This window comes from Panthera onca, chromosome B1 (genome assembly GCF_046562875.1).
Source record: "Panthera onca isolate mPanOnc1 chromosome B1, mPanOnc1 haplotype 2, whole genome shotgun sequence".
NCBI classification, from domain to species: domain Eukaryota; kingdom Metazoa; phylum Chordata; class Mammalia; order Carnivora; family Felidae; genus Panthera; species Panthera onca.
The window spans coordinates 169,436,392-169,456,788 of record NC_138342.1 but is presented as its reverse complement, the minus strand read 5'-3'; the positions used below and the strand labels follow the sequence as shown (position 1 = coordinate 169,456,788).

The following is a 20,397-nucleotide window of genomic DNA, read 5'->3' as shown; positions in this document are numbered from 1 at the left end:
TCAGATGGTATTAAATGAGCTGTTGCTGGGACCTATTCAAAACAGTTATTTAAAACTACTTCCTGCTCTTAAGCAATTTATGTGGGGTCCAACTGTCCTTTTTAATTACTTAATAAAAAAATGAATGGCCTTTGAATAACAGACTAGCATTTGGAAGGGAAAGGAACGTGGGTTATAAGTGAGCGATTATTTCTTGTCCCAGGGGTGGAGTACTAAGCTGGCAAAGGCATAAAACTACTCAATCCTGGATACAAATTCACCTGCCATCTGGGATTAGAGATACAGCAGAAGCTGACATTTCCAACCCATACGGCTTCCATTTACTGTGCTTCTATTTACTGTGCAGGAGGGCAGGCCAATTACTAAGGCCTTCTCCTTCGGTGATGGAAAAGGAAGCAATTTAAAAATTAGTGCCAACAGGTAAGTTTCCTAGTATCATCTTTTTAAAACAGTAAAAACTCGAATATATGAAAAGGTCACAGGTTGTAGCAAGAAAGATCCTACTAGAAGAACCCTCTCAGTTCCTCCAGTACCAATTTTTAAAAAGAAGTCAGGAAAGAATAATGAACAGTAACAGTTTGCTGTCCTGAAGTTTTACGTGTCAATAAGAGAGGAGAAACTGGAAGAACTGACAGTTAACTTCCTATCACAATGTGAAAAATGGAAACTTGGAATAAATTTATCAAGTGCTTAAATATGTCAACCATTTGTAGGCCTGTGGTAAAGCAATGTCACACCCTCCCTAATCTCCTCAAATAGAATAAACTTTCACAAGAAAACGATAGTGCCTTCAAACAGTATATCACTGGTGTTATTACAAAGCTGATGAACAAAGTGCAGCCTGAAACTGTATACAGATTGTTGTTCTAATTGGAGTTTAAAAGCTATGTGGTAAAATATGTACTAGTGTTGCACTGTTTTGGGTCCTCCTAGAACTGCTTTTTGCATTGGGTATTTAGATACCAGCCTGCATTAAAGGACATTATAAGAAATAGTCCCATAAAACTGAGAAACTGGTTTATTTTATTTATTTATATTTATATATATATTTCTTATTTTATTATATTTATTGAAATTTTCTTTGTTGAAATATCTTTCTTTACTGAAATATAATTCATACACCATAAAATTCACTTGCTTAAAGTGTACAATTTGATATAGAGTTGTACAACCAACAGGACAGTCTGTGGTCAGAACATTTTCATCACCCCAAAAAGAAACCTATTTACCTCCCGCCTCCCTTCCCCTGATCCTAGAGTCAACCAATAATCTACTTTCTGCCTCTACAGATTTGCCTGTTCTGGACATTTCATATAAATGGAATCACACAATATGTGACTTTAGTGACTGGCTTCTTTCATTCAGTCTAATATTTTTAAGGTTTATTTATGTTGAAACCTGCACCAGTATTTCCTTCCTTTTTATGACTGAATAGTATTCTATTCTGTGGCTATCCACCTCATCAGGTGATGGGCATCTGGGCTGTTTCCACTTATTGGCTCTAATGAAAAATGCTGCTTTGGGGCACCTGGGTGGCTCAGTCAATTGAGCATCTGACTTTGGCTCAGGTCACGATCTCATGGTTCATGAGTTCAAGCCCCACATAGGGCTCACTGCTGTCAGTGCGGAGCCTGCTTTGGATTCTGTGTCCCCCTCTCTCTGCCTTTCCCCCACTTGTACTCTCTCCCAAAAATAAATAAAACATTTTAAAATTAAAAAAAAGAAAAGAAAAATGCTGCTATGAACATTTGTGTACAAGTCTTTGTGTGAATATGTTTTGATTTCTCTGAGGTATTTAACTACAAGTGAAACAGATGCTCATAAGGTCAACTGTATGTTTAATCATCCAAAGAACTCCCAGATTGGTTTCCAAAGTACCACATAATTTCACATTTCCACCAGCAGCATATAAGGGTCCCAATTTCTCCACATCCTCACCAACACTTGTTATTATTCTAGTGGGTGTAGTGGCATCTAATTGTGGTTTTGATCTGTATTTCCTTAATGTCTAATGATGTTGAACAACTTTTCACATGCTTATTGGCCATTTGTATGTCTTTGGAAAAATGTCTACTCAACTTTTTTACCCATTTTTTAATTAAGTTGTCTTTTTTTTTTTTTTTTAGGGTTAATCCTCTCTTTTTTAAAATTTTATTGTTTTAAATTTACATCCAAATTAGTTAGCATATAGTGCAACGATTTCAGGAGTAGATTCCTTAATGCCCCTTACCCATTTAGCCCACCCCCCACCACAACCCCCCCAGTAACCCTCTGTTTGTTCTCCATATTTATGAATCTCTTCTGTTTTGTCCCCCTCCCTGTTTTTATATTATTTTTGTTTCCCTTCCCTTATGTTCATCTGTTTCGTCTCTTAAAGTCCTCATATGAATGAAGTCATATGATATTTGTCTTTCTCTGACTAATTTCGCTTAGCATAATACCCTCCAGTTCCATCCACATAGTTGCAAATGGCAAGATTTCTTTCTTTTTGATTGCCGAGTAATACTCCATTGTATATATACACCACATCTTCTTTATCCATTCATCCATCGATGGACATTGGGCTTTTTCTATACTTTGGCTATTGTTGATAGTGCTGCTATAAACATGGGGGTGCATGTTGAAACAGCACGCCTGTATCCCTTGGATAAATACCTAGTAGTGAATTGTTGGGTCATAGGGTAGTTCTATTTTTAGTTTTTTGAGGAACTTCCATACTGTTTTCCAGAATGGCTGCACCAGCTTGCATTCCCACCAACAATGCCAAAGAGATCCTCTTTCTCTGAATCCTCGCCAACATCTGTTGTTGCCTGAGTTGTCTTTTTATTTTTCAATTATAAGAGTTCTTTAAATTCTTTAGATACCAGTCCCTTATCAAATGCATGATTGTTAATATTGTCACTCATTCTATGGCTTGTCTTTTTACTTTCTTGATGATGGCTCAGTTTGCTACACAAATGTTAATTCTGATGCAGTCCAATTTATACCTAATCTGTTTTTTTATTTTATGGTCTTTGTCAATCTGTTCAGTTCTTGGCACTCCTCTTTATTTTGGTATTAGGAAGCTTGTAGTAAAAGTTGTGGCTATTGGCTTGTTTTGTTTTGTTTTCCTTTGTGCTCCAAATTCCCAGCTTCTTTACTTTACTTTACTTCCCTGTATTATGTGTGTACTGTAACTTACTCAAATCCCTCGTGGAACAAGGTAAGATGTAAGTGAATGCGTGCTATGAGGCCATATGGGATATTGTTGGTTGAAAGGTCTCCAAGTAAAGTTACAGGAACAATAGGGTAGAGGAGAGCGGAGAATGGGTGATGGGCACTGAGGAGGGCACTTGTTGGGATGAGCACTGAGTGTTGGATGCAAGCGATGAATCATGGGAATCTACCCTTCAAACCAGGAGCACACTGTACACACTGCATGTTAGCCAACTTGACAATAAATTATATTAAAAAATAAAACAAAATCACGTAAATAATTTTTTAAAAAGTTACAAGAACAATAAAAGGTCTTTTTTAGCTAATGTTCCAGTTTGCCAATGAACCTACAGAACTGAGACTCTGATGGGAAAATGACAAAATAAGCTCAGTTCCTGTCAATCAGTGAGAGAGATAAGGAAGTCTAAAAAGCTGGCTCCACCTTCAGTTCTGTTCTTATATATTCCTGAAGATGTCTATCAATGAAAAACCTTATGTGATTAAAACACTAATATTCCAATTAGGAATGAAGAAAACAATATACTTGGGACTGAGAACACAAGGCAGATCAAAGATTATAAACAAACAAATCTCCAAACAACACATCTATAAAATTCTCTTCATTATTCATCTCTGATTTGCTCTTTCAAGGTCCAGATTAAAACAACAACTTTGTGGATCAGCAAGTTTCCAAAACTTTTCAAGAAAGGCTGTAGAAGACACTCCCTTCTTCTTCACCCATGGTGTTTCCAACTAATTCCAACCTACCAAAACTGCTCTCAGAGTAGCTCACATGACTAATTACCAAAGTAACAGTGGGAAGTATTTCCTCACAAGAAACTGCACATTTATTTGAGAGAAAAAATTCAATCTAAAATAGTTTACTGATCCTTTTTATGAAACTAAACAAATTAAGAAAATTAGTTATATACTTCCAAGGAGAAAATGTTTATTTCCTCCTTCTAAATAGCTGAACTCTAACATTCCAGTATTTAATTTGAAAGAGAAGGAGAAAATCAATCCTATAAAAAGAAAGGGGAAAAAGGGGCTTGTTCCTAGTAATCAACATCAGTGGACTTTCCACAAAATGGAAAGGATTCCTGTAAGTAATGGGATGACAAGAAAAAAAAACTTAAATAGAAACAATTCAATAAAATAAGGGGGCAAAAAGCAGTGAAACTCTAAGTTGCTAATGCTTCGACTCCAGTTTTTGTGCCTAGAATTAATTGTCTTGCTTGACCAGATCTATGTCTATTCTGACAAATATCGATCTTTTCATTCCAGGATTCCATAAAGCCCTCTCCTTACAAGCCAGCACCCACACAATTTTTAGAACAGACACTCTGTTTGGATAGGTGACATGGCAGTGGAGTAGAACATGGCTTGTAGGCAGAGGCAAACTCCCTCTCTGAGACATTCTAACACCCAAAATTAAGGTATAAAATATACATTAGGTGAGGCATAACATGTGCACGAATCTGAAGTGAACAGCTCTATACGTTTTTATGTATGAATACACTTGTGTAACTACTACCCAGAGAGTGATACAGAATACCCCCACTACTCCAGAAGTCCCTTCTGCTCCTTCGGGGTCAATTAGTCTCCCACCAGAGGAAGTGCCATTCTATTCCGACTTCTATTACCATTTGGCTAGTTTGCCTATTCTTGAACATTCTGTAAACCAGACAGTCTGTGCCATTTTGTGCCTAGCTTTTTGAGTTTACCATAATGTCTGTGAGGTTCAACCCTGTTTTTGCATGTATTCGTAATGTGATTTTTCATTGCTGTGTAGTATTCCATTGTATAAATAGAACACATTTATCTATTCTACTATTGCTGAACATTTGGGTTGTTTCCCGTTTGGGGCTATTATGAATAAAGCCACAGTGAACATTCTTATGCCTATCCTTTGGAGGACATACGCACTGATTCTCTTCAATATATACCAGGTCTTATTGCTGGGTTGCAGGGTAAGACATATGTTTTTGCTTTACTGCCCAACAGTTTTCCAAAGTGGCTGAACCAATTTCCAAGTACACCAACAATGTATCTAGTTCTCTTGTCCATAAATTCACCAACACTTGGTGTTATTAGACTTTTAATTTTAGCCATTCTGGTGAATATGTAGTGGCATCTCACTGCGATTTTAATATCTATTTCCCAGATAACTTTATTAAGCATCTTTTCATATGCTCATTGGCCATTTTGATACCCTCTTTTGTGAAGTGCCTGTTAATATCTTTTGACATTAAAAACATTAGTTGTGTGGGGCGCCTGGGTGGCTCAGTCAGTTAAGCGTCTGACTTCGGCTCAGGTCATGATCTCACGGTTTGTGAGTTCAAGCCTGGAGCCTGCTTTGAATTCTGTGTTTCCCTCTCTCTCTGCCCATCCCCCGCTTGCACTCTGCCTCTCTTGTTCTCTCTCAAAAATAAACATTAAAAAAAATTACAGGGGCGCCTGGTGGGTCAGTCGGTTAAGCGGCCGACTTCAGCTCAGGTCATGATCTCGCGGTCCGTGAGTTCGAGCCCCGCGTCGGGCTCTGTGCTGACAGCTCAGAGCCTGGAGCCTGTCTCAGATTCTGTGTCTCCCTCTCTCTGACCCTCCCCCGTTCATGCTCTGTCTCTCTGTGTCTCAAAAATAAATAAACGTTTAAAAAAAAATTTTTTTTTTAATTAAAAAAAATTACAAAACAAAACATTAGTTGTGTTTTTCTTATTGAGTTTGTAGTTCTTTATATATTCTGAATTCAAGCCCTTTGTCAGACATACACATTGCAAAAAATCTTTTCTCAGTTAATGGCTTGCCTTTTCCCTTTCTTAATCATATAATTTTGTAAATAGAAATTCTTAAGTTTTTTTTTTTTTTTTTTAGAAATTCTTAGTTTTATGGAATTTAGTTGATTTTTTTTCTTTTAAGGTTAGCACTTTTTGTGTACTATATAAGGACTTTTTATCTACCCCAATACTCTCCGTCCTTTCTTCCGGGAGTTTTACTGTTTTTATCTTTTATATTTAAGTTATAATTCATTTTGAATTAGTTTTCATATGTAAAGAAAAGAGTCAAGATTCACTTTTCCCCCAAATGGATGTCCAATTGCTCCAGTATCATTTCTTCAAAGAAGCCCTAATTTTAGATTTTATGTTGACTGCTGGGTAATGGGAGCACATCTTCCATGAAAGCAGTATTTCTCAGACTCACCTGTCTCAATAGTCTGCTTTCCTCCTGAGAGGACACCTAGAGGGAGTGTTCCTGTAGGCGTCAGGCCCTTGAGAGTCAGCACACTCTCACTCTCTTCCCTGCAAAGGAAGGTGAAAATCCTGCATTAACGCCAGGGTGTCCACCACTCGGCAGTTCAAAGATACTAGAAGGAAGTTAAGAAAGGATGCACAGAGATGGAGGACAGGTTCTCCTTCTTCCTACCCCTTCCCTGACCCAAAGAAACTGATGTTTTATGAAAATATTCCAATTTTAAACCACCAGCCAGTTCTTGCTTCTCAATTAGAGGTACTTAATAGGCAGCCGCTGTTCTAATGTTTCCCATATATCATACCATTTAATCCTCCTAATAACTGTATAAGGCAGGTCTTGTTATTGTCACTCTATTATAGACAAGGAAACTGAGGCTCCAAACCATTCAGCTAAGAAGAGGTAGAGCCAGGATGTGAACAGGCAATCTGGATCCAAGAATTCACACTAAATCACTCCATTCACTATACCTAAGCTTGTACCAAATGAATGTTTGCCAAAACATTTCTAGTCACTTTAGTAGATAGGTCAGATTCAATCTGCACTCCACTTTGAAGACCTATCCAATTGTACTACACTTTAATTCTAAAAAAAACTGTTCTGAAATCAACTTCTAATTGTCTCTCAAAATACTTTTATCCCATACTGTAATGACAGATTTATCCTCACCGCAGAATTGAAAAGACCCGTGCCATCTTCCCAATGGCTCTGATTTTATTCTTGATGATCTCCTTTCGAACTGTAGTGCCTCCTTAAAGAATACAAAGAATAAGTGAGTTAAAAGAATGTGTTAACAAGGTTAGTTTTAAAATATGCAGGATGAAGTATCTTTCTAACTTAAAGAAATTATTGTTTTAAAAAAAGAAATCAAGGCCTAAGTTTGTTTAAACAAACAAAAATCCCAGGAAGTTCTAAGGAGCAAGAGAGAAAACAACCCAGAAGGGGGGAAAAAAAGATGGAAGTAAAAATGGAGGGGTCACAACAAAGACAGACTGGATGGATCTATGAAAGGTAGGAACTTATTTGTGGTTCTGAAATGTAGAACACAGCAAAGAATGAAATATACACATAGACAAAGACAGTTGCTACAGCAAAGATCTCTTTTGCAAATGCTGTGGGCCACCTTAGGATGCAGGGTTTGGCCTGCCAAATGGCAAGTGATGATTCAAGCAGTTGTCTTCTGCATATATACAGCTAGCTCTCCTGAACTTAGTGAGGGCTACTTTCATTCTATAATCCTCACTTACTCACAGACTGGTGAGTTATTGCCTACCATAGACAACTGTGTGGTACAAATCATGATGATGGGTAAGGTCTTTATAAAGCAACATCAAAAAAAGTTACCACAACATTTTATGGCCTTTTCCCATCTATGATTCAGGAAACAGCTCACGTATGAGAAGCCAAGGTCCAGGCATGCACCAGGTGACCACATTCAAAAGTCAGAAAGAGAAACATGGTCTCTCCTTCCTCACCCTTCCAGCTCTCAATATCCTGCAGAATTATATGGCAGGTCCAGAGAAAACACTCACATTAAAACAGAAAGGGAGGATGGAGACCCTGTCTGAAATTACTCAACTACAACTAAAAAGATCCAATAAAATTAATAGACTGTATGTGACAGACAGCGAGTAGTAAGCTCTTAGCACATTTTAGTCGGATACCTTTCCGATAGCTTGAAATGTAGTGATCTTCAGGGAGAAGAGACACCAAGAAACAAGGAGATGAAGATAGAAATATGAGAAGAGAAATTTAAGTTTACATGGAAGAGAGAAAAAAAATCAAAGTGAAATGCAATGAGAGAAGCAGGCTACTATCTTTATCAGCTCAGAAGAGACATCCTTGGTATCATGATAGAACATTAAATTACAAACTTCTTGTCAGCAGTTTTCCATTTCTTAAAGTTTATAGTTTTACATTATTTCACATCTGTTTTTATCTAACATATCCCATCCCCACAAATCATGAAAATAAACTTAGACAAAGAAAAATATATTACTTAGGAAACAAAACGATGCTGAAAACAAGGAACAAAAAACAAAGGACAGAATGAACAGCCTACAAATCTCGTAATAAGAGCAAGATGTTTTTGTTTAACGGATTCACTATCTTCCTATACCTTTTTGGAGATATTATAGGTTTTCCTTTTTTAAGTTTTATATTTTCTTGAGAATCTCAAGCTCATTCACATTGTTTTTTGCTGTTTGTATTGTTGTTTGACTGACTCCAAGACTTTCCTGAGGTGGATGGTAATCCTTGGTGTCGGCTCCTGATTAGGAATGAGGGCCTAAAAGGCTCTCAGAGTTGCCAGGTAGACTGCAGACTTGGAGCTTTACAGGTTGTGATCAGGGTGAACTTTTGTTAGGGAATTCTCTTTATCAGTATTGAGGATGCACATGGCTGCTTAATTCACTGGTTTGGGGCCAGGTAATGATGCCCTCAGCTGTATTCCTAGCCCAGAAATTCTTTGGTTACACTTTTTTTAGAGATTAGCCTCCAGACCTGGAGGAGAGGCAACTGCCCAGTGGCAATTAGGATTTTAACTGCCTTTGAAACAGCTTCTACCCAGTCTTTTTTTTTTTTTTTTTTTAGCTCAGTGCCCATCCCCTTACTCCCCCTAACCCAGTCCCCAATTCTAGAAACTGGTACTACCAATTCCTTTGCTTTTTGAGGATTCTGTGCTATAATTCAGCATTCCACATTACTTTAGCTTTCTTGAATTAGCTAAGTGAGGAACACAAATTATTCATGTTTCCCAGCTTCTAAAAATTCCTATAAAAATCTCCACATTTTTCTAGGTTTATCACTTTTTTATTGTGAGGTATGATAAACATACAGAAAAGTGCACAAAACAAATGTAAAATGTCTCTCTCTTCCCAAAGAAAATCACTCTCTTGACCTTTATTGAAATCACTTTCATGCTGTTCTTTATAGTTTTACCATGTAAGTGTGTGGGTATCCACAAACACTATGGTTTTCATTGTGTTTTAACTTTGTGTATTTGGAACAATCAAATATGTATTTCTGTGTCTGGCTTCTTTTGCTCAACATTATGTTTGTAAGACTGATCCATGTTTTGCCCATTATAGTTCATGGTCATTATTGTATACAATTCCACCATATGAATATGCCACAATTTTCCTTTTTACTATCAGTGGTTATTTGGTCTAATTCCAATTTTTGGCTATTGTGAATTCAACTGCTATGAATATTCCTATGCGTTTCTCTTTACTGCTATTTCTGTTAAGTACATTCCTAGAATTAGAACGATCAGTTACAGGGTATGTATATGTTCAACTTTGGATAAGTTAGATATTATCTACTAAAGTGGACGTACGAAGTTATATTTCAGTGTATGAGCATTCCTGCTGCTACACGTCCAGGCCAGCACTTGGTGTCATCTTTAATTCATCTTTAATTTTAGCCAATCTGGTGGGTGTATAGAATCAGCCAGTGTGGTTTTAATTTGCATTTTCACAATCACTAATGTGGATGGGTATCTTTTTATATCTTCACAGACCATTTTGATATTCTCTTTTGTGAAGTACTTATTCAAGTCTCGTCTAACTGACCTGGAGTTCTTCATATATTCTTCAAGTGAGCTCTTTGTTGATTGTGTTGCAAATACCCTCTCCCACTTTGTACCTTGACTTTTCACACTCTTAAAAGGGTCTTTTGATAAATATAAATTCATAAATTCTTACTTTTAATGTAGTCCAACTTATCAATAGTTTCCATATGGTAAGTGTTTTCTGTGACCTGTATTTAAGAAATTGTCCTCTTCCCGCAAGGTCATGAAGATATTTTGTATTATAAATACTAGAGGCTTTATTTTTTTGCCTTTCATATATGAATTATTAAAAAAATTTTTTTTATGTTCATTTATTTTTGACAGAGAGACAGAGCATGAGTGGGGGAGAGGTAGAGAGAGAGGGAGACACAGAATCTGAAACAGGCTCCAGGCTCTGAGCTGTCAGCACAGAGCCCGATGCGGGGCTCGAACTCACAGACTGCGAGATCATGACCTGCACTGAAGTCAGACGCTCAACCGACTGAGCCACCCAGGTGCCCCTCATATATGAGTGTATTAATCTGTCTGGGATTTATTTTGTGTTTGAAATATGATATGGGTCAGGTTTAATTTTTTTCTCAGATATCCCCAAAACACTTATTAAAAATACCATCATTTCCCCACTACTCTGCAGGACCACCTCTGGTGTAAATCAAGTGTCCACAAATGCTGTGATGTTTCTGGATTCTCTATTCTGTTTCAGTGCCCATCTGTCCTTGCACTAATAATCCTAAATGCTCTAGCTTTGCAGTAAACCTTGATCTTCTTCAAGACTTAAACTATTTCCACACTAATTTTAGAACCTATCCTCAGCATTTTCATACAAATTTTAGAATCTATCCTCAGTATTTCCATATAAATTTTACAGTCAAATGGTCTGTTAATAGTTGACTTTGTACTGAATCCACAGATCAATTTGGGAATAATATATCTTTACAATATTGAGTTTTCCAAAACTCAATGTACATTTTATTTCTTTACATTTATTTAGATCTCCTTTAATTTCTCTAATAATGTTTTATAGTTTGTTGCTTAGAGGTATCACACACCACTTGTCAGATTTATTGTTAGGGAGGATATTGTAAATGGCACATTTAAAATTTCATTTTGCTTGTTGCTGGTAATGGAAACACAAATGATTTTTGCTTATTAACTTTGTATCCAGCAGCTACATGCCCTTGTTGATTTTAACAATCTATAAATTCCTTTGAATTTTCTCTATACACAGTCAAATCACCTATAAATAATGATAGCTTTGTTTCTCTCTTTCTAATCTTTATACCCTATGTTGCTTTTTCTTGCCTTATTATACTGGGTATAACTTCTTTTTCTTTTTTTTTTTTAAACGTTTATTTATTTTTGAGATAGAGAGAGACAGAGCATGAATGGGGGAGGGTCAGAGATAGAGGGAGACACAGAATCTGAAACAGGCTCCAGGCTCTGAGCTGTCAGCACAGAGCCTGACGTGGGGCTCGAACTCGCGGACCGCGAGATAATGACCTGAGCTGAAGTTGGACGCTCAACCGACTGAGCCACCCAGGCGCCCCTACTGGGTATAACTTCTAATGCGGTATTATATGGAGGTATTAATAACTGACATCCTTACCTGTTCCCAATCACCAAGGAGAACTTTCAACATCTTGCCATATGATGTTTGCAATAGGCTTTTATAAATATGTTAAAGAATTCCTCTCCAAGCCTAGATTAATGGATCTATTGCAAAAGAAGGATGAATCTTACCTAAAGCTATCTCTGCATCTATGGTTTTTAATGCAGTGAATTATACTGATTTTTTAAATAAAATTTTTATTTTAGAATAGTTTTAGACATTCAGCAAAGTAGTGAAGACTCTATGGAGTTCACATACACCCCTCTCGCAATTTCCACTAGTATTAAGATTTTACATTAGTAATACTGATTAAATTTTTAATGTTAAATCTTCCAACTTGGTTGGGAGGCAGAATTCTTTTATGTATATTGCTAGTTTCAATTTGATGATGTTTTGTTTAGGATTAATGTCCTTTCACATTTTAGGATCACAGTTATACTAACCTCACTAAATTATAGGGGAGCATTTCTTCTTTTTATTCTCAGGAAGAATTTGTTTAACATTGATGTTGTTTCTTTCTTAAATGTTTGGTAAATCTGTTGGTGAAGTTATCTTCACCTGGAATTTTCTTCATAAAATTTTTTTTTTAAATTACAGATCCTGTTTCTTGGTAGGACTGTAATTATTAAGATTTTCTATATGGTGTCAGTTTGGGTAAGTTACGTTTTTCAGGAATCCGTCCATTTCATCTAAGTTTTAAAATTCACTGGTATAAATTTATTCTCATTATTTTTTTTTAAATGTTTATTTATTTTTGATGGGGGTATGGCACAGAGAGAGAGGGAGACACAGAATCTAAAACAGGCTCTAGGCTCTGAGCTGTCAGCGCAGACCCTGACAAGGAGCTCGAACCTATGAACTGGGAGATCATGACCTGAGCCGAAGTCAGATGCCTAACCCACTGAGCCATCCAGGCACCCCTATTCTCATTATTTTCTTAATGTCTGTAGGGTCCGATGTCTCCATTTTGTTTACTTGGTAAGTCTTATCAGGGATTTATCAATTTTATTAAGTCTCTTTTAAGAGCACAATTTGGTTATTACTGCTTTTCTGTATCTTTTTTCCTATTTTGTAACAATATTCTTTTTATTTCATGACATCTATTTTCTTTAGGCGTAAAGTGCTATCTACCCTTTGTCAACTTTTTGAGATAGATGCTGATTTTCTGCCTTTCTCCTTTTCCAAATATGTATTTAAAGCTATAAATTTTCCTCTAAGCATGGCTTTAGATACATCCAATTTTTGTTTCCCCCACCCAAGTTTAAATCGGTTTGAGTTTAAGCACTGATTTTATACTACAAATGTAGTATAAGATGAACTAAATTTACAACTTAATTTGTTCATGGAAGATGCCTTAAAAAAACATTGCAACTAAGACGTATGCAAGATTTTATATGCATTTTGGAAGAACTCACACAGAAGCAGCTGATTAGTCATTAAGCTTGACCACTTTCGCATCTTTTGGTCAGTTCACCACAGTCATGACAGAGGAGAGTCACTCGGACCTTGCTGTACACACTGAACCATTCTGGGTGATGATTCATCTTCTCTGCTTCAAGGGCAACTCAGGACATGAAGCCAAATGCCTGATTAAAATTTTTGAAGGAGGGGCACCTGGGTGGCTCAGTCAGTTAAGCGTCCAACTCTTGATTTTGGCTCAGGTCATGATTCCACGGTTCTTGAATTTGAGCCCTGTGTGGGGCTCTCTCTGTTAGAGGTGTGGAGCCTACTTGGGATTCTCTGTCTTCCTCTCTCTGCTCCTCCCCTTCACACATGCTCTCTTTAAACAAACAAACAAACAAACTTAAAAATAAAAATTTTAAAGAATTCTTTGTAGATGGCATCTCTTTCACTTAATTCTGACCATCCTGTTACTTTAAGGTCAAGTATAACTTACTTCCTCTCTTCTGCTGTCAACCAGTTAGCATCTGCTGACATGGCCACAAGGTTTAGGCTCCAGTCCCAAACCCAGGCCTGCCTGGTGTGCTGCCTGTCCTCAAGTTTTAATATGTACTACTTTTCATAGTCATTCAGCTCAAAATACTTTCAAATTTTCAACGTCATCTGCTATTTGATTCATTGGTTATCAAGTGTGTTTGTGTGTGTGTGTGTGTGTGTGTGTGTGTGTGTGTGTGTATATACTTAAAATTTTTTTTTTCCCAATGTTTATTTATTTTTGAGAGACAGAGAGAGACAGAGCACAAGCAGGGGAGGGGGAGAGAGAGAGGGAGACATAGAATCCAAAGCAGGTTCCAGGCTCCGCACTGTCACCACAGAGCCCAACATGGGGCTCGAACTCACAAGCCATGAGATCAAGACCTGAGCCAAAGTTGGACGCTTAACTGACTGAGCCACCCAGGCGCCCTGTATACATTTTTTTTTTTTTTTTAAGTAAGCTCTAGGCCCAACATGAGGCTTGAACTCATGATGCTGAGATCAAGAGTCGCATGTTCTATCAACTGAGCCAGCCAGGAGCCCCTATCATGTATATTCTTAAATCTCCCAATATTATGAGGGTGCTCTAGATTGTCTTTTTGTTACTGATTTATATATTAACTGCATGTGGTCAAAGAACATAGTCATTATGATTTTAATCCTTTGATGTCTGAAACTTGCTTTTAGCTCTGTAAATTTTTGTAAATGTTATGTGTATTTGAAAAGAAGGTGTATTCAGCACCTGTTGGATGCAGTGTTCTTTATATGTCGGTCAAGTTCATTAACTACATTGTTCTAATTTTCTACGATCTTCCTAATTTTGTCTGTCTGCTTATTCCATCAATTACTGAGAGGTATGTGTTAAATTCTCCTACTACCCACTGTGAATATTTTTATTTCTCATTATACTTCTGTTATTTTTCATTTTATATATTATGAAGCCATATTATTTAATTGTATATACATTTAAAATTGTTACATCTTATTTTTTAGATTCTACTTCATGTAATATTACTCTATCTGTAACAACTTTTCTTTGGTTAGTACTTGCATGATATTATTTATTCTTCTCCTTTTACTTATAAACTTTCTGTATCCTTATGCTGTGAACTTGTCTCTTATAAAACATAAAGTCTGGGGTGTGGCTCAGTCAGTTAAGTGTCCAACTCGTGATTTCAGCTCAGGTCATGATTTCATGGTCATGGGATCAAGCCCCTCAGTGGGATTCTCCTGGGATTCTCTCTCTCCCTTCTCTCTCTGTCCCTCCCCTGCTCGAGCACATGCCCTCTCTCTCAAAATAAATAAATAAAGTTAAAAAACAAACACAAAATTTAAAAAAATCCTACTTGATAATTTGTCTTTTATCCATTTACATTTAATAAAATTTCTGAAACATTTACCATGATAATTTATTCTATTTATCTTACTGTTATATGTACCTTTCCTCCCTTCTTGCATTCTTCTGGATTATTTTTCTATTGTTCCACTTTTTCTAAAACTTGAAAGTTACATACTTTTTTTTTCTAATGTTTATTTTTGAGAAAAAGAGAGAAAGTGGGGGAGGGGCAGAGAGAGAGGGAGGCAGACAATCTGAAGCAGGCTCCAGGCTCTGAGCTGTCAGCACAGAGACTGACATGGGACTTGAACTCACGAACTGCAAGATCATGACCTGAGCCGAAGTCAGATGCTTAACCAGCTGAGCCACCCAGGTGCCCCTTGAAAGTTACATACTTAAAAAAACTCTCTTTTCTTGAAAGTTACTCTAAATTGTAACACCCATTTCTTACCAAAGTATGACATGTTTTGTTTTGTTTTGTTTTGTTTTAGAAGTTTATTTATTTATTTACTTGGTAATTTCTACACCGAACTTGGGGCTTGAATTTACAACCCCAAGTTTTTTTGTCATCCAAAGTACTTTTACTATGATGCGTTTAAGATGTCATTGTTATTTTTTAAATTTATTCTGCTTTGGTTTACAGAGCTTCTTCGACCGATAGCTTAATGTCTTGACAAATTTAGAAAATTTTTATCCATTCTCTCTTCAAATAGTGATTCTGTCCCTGACTCTATCTCTTCTTTGGGACTCTAAACACACAGATGATATGCCTGTTCACTGTATCCTCTGTCTCTTAGGCTTTCTTTTTGGTATTTTATTTTTTCTTTTCATGATTCATTCATTCTAGATTGTTTTTTTCTGACTTCTTACCTAGTTCATTTATTCTCAGTTTAAGCTTTATTGAATCTGTTAATTCATCTGTCCAGAGTTTTAAATTTTATTTTACTTTTCCTTCCTAGCATTTTCTTTTGGTACTTTATCAACTCTGCTATATCTTTTATAATTCACAATTCTTTGCCAAAATTTTCAACCTAGTTTTTTTTTTTTAAGTTTATTTACTTATTTTGAGAGAGAAAGAAAGCACAGGTTGAGGAGGGGCAGAGAGAGAGAGAGAGAGAGAAAGAGAGAGAGAGAGAGAGAGAGAGAGAGAGAATCCCAACTAAGCTCTGCACTGTCAGTGCAGAGCCTGATGCAGGGGTCAAAATCACAAACTGTGAGATTGTGACCTGAGCTGAAGTCTGATGCTTGACCAGGTGCCCCTTCAACCTAGTTTTTTATGATCTTGAACACAGTAATCATTGTTTTGGTTTTGTTTTTAGCACAGTTACTTTATTTTAAATGTTTTTTATTTTATTTACTTTTGAGAGAGAGAATGAGCAAGCAGGAGAGGTGCAGGGGGTTTGGGGACAGAGGATCCAAAGCAGGCTTCTCACTGACAGCAGACAGCCCAATGTGGGACTTGAACCCAAGAACCATGAGATCATGACCTGAGCCTAAGTCAGACACTCAACCGACAGAGCCACCCAGGAGCCCCTAGCATAGCTATTTTAAAGTTCAGTCTGATAAAGCCAATGTCTGGAGAATCTGGCATCTGTTTTTATTTTTTGCTGTTTCTGCTGGTTCTCATTCATGTTGTTCTATCTCCTCATATGCCTAGTTATTTTGGTTGTGAGCCACATATTATATTTGAAAGGCTATTTGTAGGAATTTAAGGCCCTACATGATGTTATCTTAGCCTAGAGAGGTTTGCTTTTGCCAGGCGCCTGCAGCTACTTTATTTAAATTTCATGGATTGAAATGATTTGAAGGTAAACTGTAGTCCCTTTGAGGGCTGTTCTATTTCCAGTTCACCCTTACCTTTACTTACATGGATGCGACCTTCTGGGATCCCAAACCAATGAGGAGAAACTTACCAGCACTCATATCATCCTTAGCAAGCCATGAGCCCTAACTTTTTAGCTTCTATCAAGAGGGCTGCTCAACCTCTTACCCTCTCTTTTGAAATTCATTATCTCCAGGAGACAAATAGTCCCAAATGTTGGTTTTACCTCTCTGGATTTATGCCTTTTTCCAGATCTCAACTTGGTAATTATTTTACTTTGTTAGCTTTCTGAATGCCTTTAAAGCAAATTTTACAATCCTGTGTGTAGCTTTTGCAGTGATCTTAAGTCAGGGTTGATTTACACTATCTAGTCTGATATTACTAAAGTGGAAATCCTTAATTTATATCACTTAAATAAAACCAAAATTGTATTGTGGTTTTAGTGTGGTTTCAGGAAGGAATGGAATTAGAGGTGTGTTCAATTCACCATTATAACCTAGATGGTTATTCTTTGTTTCCTTTCAGAAAAAAAATTAAAAAGCATGTATCAGCTGATATCTTTACACCCTGTAAAAAATGAGAATGACAGGATTCTATTCATTCACTTTTGCACTTAACAGAATATCTAATAAATTTTCCATATTAGCACTGATAGCCTTACTCCATTCTTTTTTTAATAGTTGCCCTTCATATCACTGAATCTAACTCAACAAATATTTACTTTACCATGCTCACTGCACTACACTTGGCTTTAGGGCTATACTGGTAAGCCCTAAAACCAAAAACCAATTGTGTCCCAGCATTCAGGGAATTGACAGTTGAGTGGGAGTAAAATATATTAATCTTACAATAATATAAATAAACGCAAAATTACAACTCTATCAAATGCTAAGGAGAGGTACAGGTTGATATGAGACAGCATGACAGGGGTATTGGATCTAGTCAGGGAGGTCAGAAATGTCTTCCATGAGGATGTTACAATAAGCTGAATAAGAGCTGACTTGAAGAGAATGGGACAAAGGAGGTTTGCATGAAGAAAATAATATTCTATGTAGAGAATCAATCATATGGATATATCATAATTGAATTACCCACCTCTCCACTGAGGGACATTTAGATTGCTTTGAATCTGTTGCTATTATAACAATTCTTTAATATATATATTTGCAATTTTGTAATATATATATTTGCAATCCTTTTATATATATATATATATATATGCAATTTTTGGCATAATTTTATAAGCATACCTTTATGATCATCAAGAATCCTTTCTTAATACATATAATAGAGTTCACAATAACTTCCATGTCCACTTAAATTTGAATATAAATTCTACTAGATCTATTTCTTCCTCTTCCTCCAACTTAAATTCTTTATTTCGTTTTAATTTTCCTTGTCTGTACTCTTCCCTCACAAAGAATTGGTTCCTTCTAGTGATCTCTTATCTTACATAAAGTTACTCACAAGCTATGCTCCATCTGCTCCTCACCTTCACTGTGGAATCTAAAACATAAATATGTTTAAGACTCTATCTGCCCAAAGTAGGCTAGGCTTTCCCCGACGTAGATAATTTATCCTAACAGTTGAGTGAATCACTTTAGCACACAGCTTGGAAAACGAGACAGCCAGAGTTTTGAACTCAGGTACCACCATCTTTCCAAAATCTTCTGCATTCTCAGATAAGTTGGGACCTAACTTTAAAATCAACCCTCGGGGCGCCTGCGTGGCTCAGTCAGTTAAGCGTCCGGGTTGAGCGTCCAACTTCGGCTCAGGTCATGATCTCGCGGTTTGTGAGTTCGAGCCCCACGATGGGCTCTGTGCTGACAGCTCAGAGCCTGGAGCCTGCTTTAGATTCTGTGTCTCCCTCTCTCTGCCCCTACCCTGCTCACATTCTGTCTCTGTCTCTCTCAAAATAAATAAACATTAACAAATATATATTTAAAATCAAACCTCCCACAACACCCTAGGAAAAAAATACGTGGCTACATATATAACAAAATGTTACTACATAAAGATCCCTCACGCCCACAGGCCAATAAGAAAAGCAAAAAACAAAAAAATGTGCACATAACCCAGTAGGAAAATGGGCAAAAGGTATGCATTGACAAATTCACAAAAGAAAAACATATATGGTCAACAAATACAACAAAAAATGTTCATTAGTCATCATAAAAATACAAATTAAAATATAAAAAGCACCAGATTATAAAAACTATAATTGGAGAGAGCACTATGAACTATGCATCACACACAAAAAATATAACCTAGTACAACCTTTCTAGAGGTTATCTGTATCTGATTTAAATTATGATTTCTAGAAATTTATCCTATGAAAATAATCAAGAAAATGTTATTCTCAACATCCTAATATTGCTTCCTTTCTTTCATACCATATATCAACATCTGACTTGCACTTATCTATTGTTTCTCTTTCTTCCACTAGAATATAAGTTTATTGTATGCAAGGACCCAAACAGTACTTGCCATATATTAGGCATGTGATGAATAGTGGTTGTTGACAGAATGTATAAAGATTTATCTTTGAGAATTTTCCAAACTATGGGGTTTTAAAACAAAAATGTTGGAAAAATCCAACATCCAACAGCAGGGGACTGATTAAAACAAAAATTTATCAACAAGGACAACTATATAACTATTAAAAATTAGTCTACAAAAAAACTATAGGGGCACCTGGGTGGCTCAGTTGGTTATGCATCTTGACTCTTGATTTTAGCTCGGGTCATGATCTCATGGTTTGTGAGTTCAAGCCCCACATTGGGCTCTCTGAATGTCCAGTGCAAAGCCTGCTTAGGATTCTCTCTCTCCCCTCTTTCTGTCCCTCCCCTGCTTGCACTGTCTCTCTCTCTCTCTCAAAATAAATAACTATAAATGTTTGTGATACTATTATATGACCTCATTTTTGTTAAAAAGAAAAAATGGGAAAATATATGCAAAGACAAAAGACAGGTAACACAATATCACATCAAGATGTGAACAGTGGATATCTATGAGATGGCAGGATTATAGGTAACTTTTTTGTTCTTACTTACGGTTTCCTGTATTTTTCAAATTTAATTTTTCTGGAACGAACATAATTCTTTTTTAATAAGTCAAAAAAATTATTCAAAACGAACTAAAACCAAAACCAAACTTCTTCATTTCTAGTTCAAATGAGAAAAAGGCAAGTTTACCTTCAATTTCATCTTCGGAAATCAATTCATCATCAGAGCATATGTTGAGAACGTTAACCAGCATCTCTGTGACTATACAATAAGACAAAATAACCCAAAATTTATACAATTATTAAGGTACTTTCTCTATAATGATGTGGCTGTCTAAACATACATGTTAAATAAACATAGACAAAAATGATTTGTCATTATGCTACTAAGAGTATTCATAAAGAGTAGCATTAAATCTAGACCTTCAGGTTTATATAGAATTTGGGGAAATTACTTGCTTTGATGAAAGTTCGGTCTTGATGATTCTATTGCATTAATTACTTGATTTCATGAGACTGCTGTCCAGAACCTCTTCCTCACTGATATGTACATGAAAAGATTTCTTACCATTTTACAAAGAAGTTAAGCCACCATGTCTATGTCCAACAGACTTATTTTATATTTGCATAGCTTATTTGTATAGGTGCACAAATGAAATTCTAAGGACAGTATTTTCTT

At 36.4% G+C, this 20,397-nt stretch overlaps 1 protein-coding gene across 7 annotated transcripts in view; it reads right to left on the bottom strand.

Annotated features, from left to right (window-relative positions):
- Nucleotides 1-20,397, bottom strand: part of PPP3CC (protein phosphatase 3 catalytic subunit gamma) — a 105,746-nt gene that overhangs the window by 7,556 nt on the left and 77,793 nt on the right. For 5 of the 7 annotated variants that reach the window (XM_078445455.2, XM_078445452.2, XM_078445454.2 and 2 more), the window contains 4 exons: nt 19,909-19,980; nt 8,106-8,132; nt 7,111-7,192; nt 6,394-6,491 (listed from right to left, as the gene is read on the bottom strand). In XM_078445455.2, the coding sequence (XP_078301581.1) occupies nt 6,394-6,491; nt 7,111-7,192; nt 8,106-8,132; nt 19,909-19,980 (279 nt within the window). The remainder of the gene's footprint in view (nt 1-6,393; nt 6,492-7,110; nt 7,193-8,105; nt 8,133-19,908; nt 19,981-20,397) is intronic. The other 2 variants (XM_078445453.2, XM_078445451.2) reach the window with 1 other exon arrangement.